Source organism: Oryzias latipes, chromosome 3, assembly GCF_053564925.1.
Source record: "Oryzias latipes strain Hd-rR chromosome 3, Olatipes_Hd-rR_3.1".
Lineage (NCBI taxonomy): Eukaryota > Metazoa > Chordata > Actinopteri > Beloniformes > Adrianichthyidae > Oryzias > Oryzias latipes.
This window is the reverse complement of record NC_136239.1, coordinates 12,266,597-12,274,291: the sequence shown is the minus strand read 5'-3', so window position 1 is coordinate 12,274,291 and position 7,695 is coordinate 12,266,597. Positions and strand designations below refer to the sequence as shown.

General features: G+C 38.6%; 1 protein-coding gene across 1 annotated transcript; it reads right to left on the bottom strand.

Annotated features, from left to right (window-relative positions):
- Positions 1-337: 337 nt before the first annotated feature.
- Positions 338-4,089, bottom strand: LOC144991178 (uncharacterized). Its single transcript, XM_078945020.1, has 5 exons — positions 3,898-4,089; positions 2,548-2,641; positions 2,094-2,205; positions 1,726-1,985; positions 338-774 (listed from the first exon to the last, which is right to left on the bottom strand). The coding sequence occupies exons 1-4, from the start codon at positions 4,016-4,018 to the stop codon at positions 1,980-1,982; spliced, it is 333 nt and encodes a 110-aa protein (XP_078801146.1). The 5' UTR covers positions 4,019-4,089; the 3' UTR covers positions 338-774; positions 1,726-1,979.
- Positions 4,090-7,695: the final 3,606 nt, after the last annotated feature.

Sequence of the window (7,695 nt, the reverse complement as noted above, 5' to 3'; positions counted from 1 at the left end):
TGAAGGTGGAGGAGAAAAATCTTTAACTTCCACAGAAGGTTTTGTGGAGAAACTGGCATCACTTTGCTCCGTACCACGCAGTGGGACTACATTACCTCAAGTTCATCTCACTGTCAATCACAGACGCCCAATATACACCTCCCCTACTCAGCCCAAAGTCACTTTGATGGACCTTAATTTTATTTTTTTAATAACTCAAATGTCATTGATTTTATATTGTAACCATATACATATACACCTCTTGGCCAGGTCACCCTTGCAAAAAAGATCCTCATCTCTCTGGGTTTTATAGCTGGTTAAATACTACACAACAAAAGATGGTCATAGAACAACAAAGTGCAAACATTCACCCTTTATTGCAGAGTAAAATTCTGTGAAAACATGGACAGATTAAAACATCAAAATTTAAGCAAATGTGGGATCTCTACTGATTTGAATTTTATTTAAAGTGGAACTAATTTTCATAACTTCCTTACATACAATGAAGTCCCTTGAACAATACAGCAGTATTGATTTGAACTCTGTCTTCCTCCCCTCAGTCTCTCTTCTTCTGTATGTAATTATGTCGCCTAAATTAAGTTCTAAACAAACGGGACAGTAAAGATGTAGGTCCACTCCCACACGGTCTGAATTAAACAATGGATTGATGTCGTCTTGCAGTTCCAACATTTGTGGACCCAAAAGAGGACTGTCCCATTCCAGGACATTGATCCCAGGATGAGGTTCAGCCATGGATCCACTCTCCTCCCATTCAATCTCTGGAACCAGCATACCCTGACAAAAAAAAAAAAAAAAAAAGATACTGTTTATGAACAGCACTGTTTTTTTTAATGTTTTAGATTATGTAGGAACAGAGACCCACTAATAATGACTTATATTGTTTCTAGCAGGCAGACCTCATATCTCCATAACTGTTTATAATTTGCAAATAAGTGACTCTTAACAAAGTAGTGAGATTAGTACAGCTGATGGCTCATAATGCCAAACATTGTGATGCATTTTGAACTTGCAGATGTGCTATTCTTCCTACTTGATTTAAAAAACCAAACAATTTAGGGAAATAGTTTGCACCACACAACAATAATACTTTTTATTCATTTTTGATGAAAATTCCTTGTAGTCATTGTGATTTCATTATACTGTTCTTGATACTTTCCACTTTAGTCGAACTGCACACAAATCAGTTGTCCAGTACAGTGAGATTAAATAAAGCAGGGTTTTTCAACCAGTGTGTGTGCCGCGGGAGATGGTCAAGTGTGCCGTGGGGAATTGCCCTACTTCACTGATCTGAAATCATTTTCCATCTCCAGGAAATCAGCTCTTTGTTAATCCAAACAGGCACTGATAAAACACTGAGTAGTTAGGAATATAAAAGATCTTAAAATGACTTTTTCTTTGTGTTTATTTAATTCTATAAAATACATTTTGATAAGGTTGACAGTACCGTGATTTAGCTGCAGCTATAACCTTGTAAGGAAAAGTCCCGCCCCTTTAACTGTCTCCACCAATCATTCTTGAAGGCTTAATCACATGTCATCAGTCTGACCAATGAGAAGTGGTTAAAGTTTTCACTTCCTTGTTTTTAATTCTGCTGATAAAGTCGCTCAGTTATAACAAAAATACCAGCTAAAGCTTGTCTTTAGCGGTGTAACTTTCCACAGAGTCCGGTGTCAGACCGTGGAACAAGAGAACAAAGGTTGAAAAACACTGAAATAAAGCACTTACCCGGGGATCAGAAACAGGGTTCTGGGTCAAGCCCAAATGCCACAGCTGATTTGGTGTCATGCTTTGCTCCGTCCTGATTGGCTGTCCCACGCGTCACTAAAGACATCCAAACTGGCCTGAATGCGTGGTAGGAAGATGTAATGGCAGCAGAATACGTGATGTTACTGATATTGAGCAAGTCTTGGTCCTCAGGAGAGTGCAGGATGTTGTAATATAAACCAGTAACAGTCATGAAGACATCACACCAGAGGAGCTCAATCCTGTATTTGGAAAAAAGCAAAAAGAAATATTATATTGTCAGATTTATTTTTAATACATCATTCACTTTTATGTATATATTAAAGCATCTAAAACTAGGTTCAACTCACCGTTGATTGTGTGTACACTTTTCCCACAATGAAGCCGTTTGTGTCAGTTGTACGTACTGTGAGCATTAACTCGGCTATGCCCACGTTTTCTCCTCCGTGATCTCCTCTCACCCTGACAATAACATGAAAATCATGTCTCAAACACATAATTACAAATGCATCGCCAATACGGTACACATCAACTTAAAATGTCATGTTCTTATGTATGATGCCAATAAGTAGAATTTCTAGGTTAGATAAATTGCAGGAGTGGGTTACATGTATCACTGGGGAAAAAAATGAGGTGAGAGAGACTGTTGAGGGGGGGTAAAATGTTATTCACGAGGGGAAATTTTAGAGTTGGCTTTGTTTTCAGAGGAGTCTAAAAAAAGTTATTTTATTTTTGTACAAAAAACCAAGTACTTATACTGCCTGATATGTGAATAAAAGATTTCTTTATGAAAAACATGAATACCTCAGAGGTAAGCCATAAACGTTCACAGCGTCACTGAAGAAGGCCAAGTGGGTGTCTGCACAGTTGTTCTCTGCTATCTTCTCAGGTACAAGATCTATGGAATACAAGTACAAATACTTTCAACTGACAGATATTTACAGGGGCAAAAATGCTAAATTCCCAATTGACAGGTAAAACAGTAATACAATAGGATGATAAAATATGAAATAGAATAGAATAGAAAGGTATTTAGGATGTCACGCTTCAGCAATTCCTAGAGAATAAATAAAAACACAACAAACATGGATGGATCATTTAGCTGTCTGAGATTAAATTACATATTAGAAAGGGGAATTTTTTAAAACACTCTTGCTATGATAACTTGAGCTTGTAGTAAAGAACAGCTTTAAAAAAATATCAGAGACAAGACACTGATCACAGGAAGCCTGTGTGTAATACTTACAGTAACTTCTACTCAAATCACTGTTGACAGCAGATTTCTCCCATCCGCCCTTTCTGTGACTACTTATTGACTACAAAACAGCCTAAAAACACAATGTTTGGGATTCTTGTCATTTTGTCATTGGAAGTAAAGATACGGGGAATTTAGTGGCTGTCACTCTGACACAATCTCATAGGGCTGGTCATCACAATGAATACGGGTTCTAACGTTAGAAACGTTAATGAGGCTTCTTTCATTCTCAGTGGATTCATGTATGTTATGTTTAAAAAATGCCGTTTTCATGAATGTCATATGAATTAACTTTGTTGCACATATCCACCCCGTCTTAAAGTCTGGGTTGTGAAAAGACTGTCTAACTTTAACCCGGATCGCGTTTACATAAAGGCAGCACACGCAGCCACGCACACACAGTGTTTAAACAAATCCCCGTCTCTAAATCAATACTTTTTATTAAACTTTCTGTGCTGCTGTAAATCCGGCATGTTTTCCCCTTGGCTCCTTATGAATCATGTTAAGAACCTACATTGGCTGTATATCTAGCTTGAACCGACGCGCTAGCTTAAACTTCCCTCACACTCACACAGGGCAGGCAGACACAATTTGAGTCGAAAGCCGGCTAGTTTCGAGGCCCCTGGTTGGTTGTAGTTACTCGTGTTGTGTGAAGAGCTGGTATGCCAAGTATAAAACTTGACAAAACCATCATAAGTCCTCCCCCACTTTCATAAAAAATATGACCGCACAGGCTAAGCTAAGCTAATTTGCGGTGGGGGTACTCTGCAAACGACTCGGCTGCAGTGTTCATAAAGCATTCACACATGTCACTTGGCTAAGGAGACCGCTTCAACTTAGTATTCAATAACATTACAAGATGTACAACGAGGGAATGATAAAATAAGTGCATTACTTACGGGCTGAGACTGTTCCCGTTCTGAAGACCTCTCCGCCATGTTTGCCGCCCGCGTCCTCCCAACTGCTGTGCTGAACAGCTCCCTCCCTCGTCAGTTGAGAGTGAAGAGTGTAAGGGGCCATTCGATTGGCTAAAAGCGAACCCGCCTGCTTTGCCGATGAGTTTGATTGACAGATTCACTAGCCAATGGTGACATTAGTCAGCTTGCTCCGTCAGATGAGTCTCAATATTCACCGTAGAAAAATCTCTCACACACACGGGGAGATTCACAAACGAGAACGGGATTTTGAATGCACATTCTGCAAATCGAATGATCTGTGAGTTTACATCACATGTGTAACTAAAAATCACGTTTGTGAAGCACTTACTGTTGTTGTTTCCCTTTTTGGCTTTTCCCATCAGGGGTCGCCACAGCGAACGAGTCGCATGGTAAACTTGGCAATGTTTTACGCCGGATGCCCTTCCTGACGCAACCCTCTCAAAGCAACCGGGCTTGGGACTGGCACAGAAGTAGAGAAGGGAACAGGGAGCAGCCCGGAGTCGAACCCTGGTTTCACAGATGGAAGGCGCCGCAAACCAGCACGAGCTAAACCGGCTCCCTCGTGAAGCACTTACTGTGCATTTCTGATACATTTATTGTGAATTTTTAAAATGTTTTTGTGAAAAACAGTGTGCACATTTGTGAGAAACACTTATTGTGCATTTGTAAAACATTTAGTGTGCATTTGTGAAACACAATGTGTGTGTTTGTGAAACACAGGGTGTGTATTTCCAAATTTATTTTTCACGTTTGCATAAAATAACATTTGTGAATCGGAGCGTGTGTATGTGTAAAACCGGTTGTGTGCATTTCTGATTATTGAGACTGAAATAACTCCATATACACATATCTGAGAACCTATCCTAGACAACAAACACATAACACATTGCTAGATTTTTTAGTTCCTGAGAGTGGGGTTAAGTGATCGCAGTTATGATAATAACAGAAATAAGGTTTCTACAAATTAGCTACATAATTCCTTGATTGACAGGTGGTCTGAACAAAACTACCTTTTCCTGCCCAATCCCCATGGTGAAAATTTACAAGTGGAAAGTATTGGATCAGAATTTTAGCCTAAATGTTAACAGTTTATTGTCCTTTTCAATGTATTTGCCTTGAAGTTGAAAATGCTTAGCTCAACCTCTGCACGAACACAGAAACACGAAATAAGCTACAAGAGGCAAAAACAAGAAGGTCAATGCAGTGGTTATAGCAGCCAGTTTGCAGACAGGTGCATGCCTCGGATGAAGGATTTATTAATATAGAATCCAGAGGGATCACACGGCAACAGATTTTCTCCAGATGCGTCTAAGGTCAAGAACAGATGGCATTAAAAAGGTTTTTGGAGAAAATACATCTGTCAAATTGCCTAACTTTGATTCCTCAGTAATTGAAACGACCTCGGCAACAGCCAGTTTCAGTGCTGTAAAAAAATAAATCTAAGTCTTAAATGGGCCAGAGCTGCCCTGGAAAGTTACGGGCAAGCCCTGAATACAATTCCCTGGGCATTTTATTTAAGGATTGGCATGATGCAGTTGGCTAATTAACCAGATACACTGAATTAATGGACTATCACCATTCTCCAGATTCCAAGGTGGTGCATGGATGTTTCAGAAAACATTAACAGTTGAGAGAAAAAAAGCCAAAAGTCTATGTTCAAACGTGTTTCTGCAATTTAAAGAGTTATACTGTATTATTTAAATAGAAATAAGACCATTAGAGCTTGAAAATGTTTAATTATAAGATTGGTTAAGATCACATTGTTTTGTCATATTGTAAAGGGGCCGCTGCTAAAGGCGGGTTCTTGAATGTGCATTAAGCCCATGGTGTTCAACCTGGAAAAGTAGGGGGGGGGGATTATTCAGATTTTTCTATTATCTTCCAGTGCATGTTTGCCCCCTACAGTTGGAAGGAGTTGGTGTGAAATGTCGAAGTGGCACAAATCTCATGAAAGACGCGTATAGCGCAGGTTCTTGAAGGCGTTTTCTTTTACAGCTCTATATAACAGACTTACAATTCTGGCCTGGCACAAATCGCAGTTCTTGATTTCTCCTCAACGGTCTAAATTAATAGGGACGCCACTGAAATGTAACTACCAATTCTGAGTGCCTGATTGGTCAACGTTCGACCTGGTTTACCTCTCAACGCAAGTTCAAGGCGACGCGATTTTTACGTAGAGCCCAAAAAGAGTCGTAGAACTTAAACACGTTTGAACGCAAGGGTTTTGAACGCTGAAGTTCAGAAAGTCCATTTATACTCTTTTACTTAGACCTTTTATTGGAAGTGGCTGCTTGACTGCTTGGGGGTGGTGTGAATGTAACTTTACAGTTTCATTGACCCATACACACAAACCGATACCGAACACTGGCGGGGGTCAGTATCTTTCCCAAGCACGCACCTTTGAACAAGGTCGGAACTGAACCTGCAGTCTTCCAATCAAAGGTGGACCACTGTACCTCAATACCACGGCCAGGAAATGGTTGTATAGTAAAGAAGAAAGCAGCAATCACACACAATAGAAAAAAGGCAACACAACCATATCTACTTTTGCAGCAAATGATCCAAAATCAAAAAGCTGCAGGAGGCAAAAATGCGTTTGGTGTCAAATTGATGGGAACTGTACTGACTGTACTGTCAGATATAATTCATCACTTGGATGATTATGGAGTGGTTCCCACATTTTACATGCATGACAACATCTATGAACGTGTGTATTTACATGTTACTTTGGAAGTGTATTATAGTTTAACAGCCTTAAAGAAATTAAAAGAGAACAATTAATTAGGCAGAGCGACACTGATCAGCCTGGAAAAGCTTATAAATGTTTAGGGTCAAAGAGTTTAAATTCCAGAGTCACAAGGATTAAAATTCTGCAGAATTTTGATGCTTTTCTCAGTATTAATTTTTAAATTGAGTACTAGCCTTTTTCTGCTCATTTTTCTGGCACAAATTAATAGTAATTTTGACTAATAGTTTAACCTCACTAAATAATGCAGGGTTATAATGGAAAAGGAAAAATGATCCGACATAAAGGTAAGTATAAAGTTAAACAGAGATGTATTTTCTTCAGAAAAAAAAGCTTTTTCCCCACAGCACACTTTAACCTTTTTCTTATTCACATATGTTAAACTATACAAAATGAAATCATGTGTAATTTTTCATGATACAGACTTTACCACATTGGAACCCGATGTTTCAAATATGTACAAAACGTTCTTTATAAAGTTTGATTTGATTTCAAAGTTACAGTTCTAACGAAACTGCTATAGGCCCAAACTGACTCTTTACAAATGAAAATTCTTTGTGTTTTTGCTGCTTGTTGTCAATCTACATAATGAAAATGTATCCAGAAGACGGCTATGTAGTTAAGTTTGTTAGAGAAGTACGGTGGCCCTGAAGGGCAAATAAGGGACAAAAAGTCACGCAACACAAAATCCTTTTAAAGATCATGACAAATAAAAACATTTTAGAAATCAAAACAAAATTCCAGAAACCAACACACAATTCCAATAAGATGAAACAAAATAAAAATCAAACATTTCAGAAACAAAAGTAATGTTCAGAAATCAAAAAGGAAAAGTTAAGAAACCAAAAAAGGAATGTAGCATGGGAAATTGCTGATTGGATGATGACTTTTAATTTTTGAAATTCAAGTGTCGCAGTGTCTGCATTATTATAACATTTTTATGATTAGTTTGGGGCAGATCCAGTATTACTTCATCGCAAATAACCTTTGGTTGAAATGATCCACAAATGTCA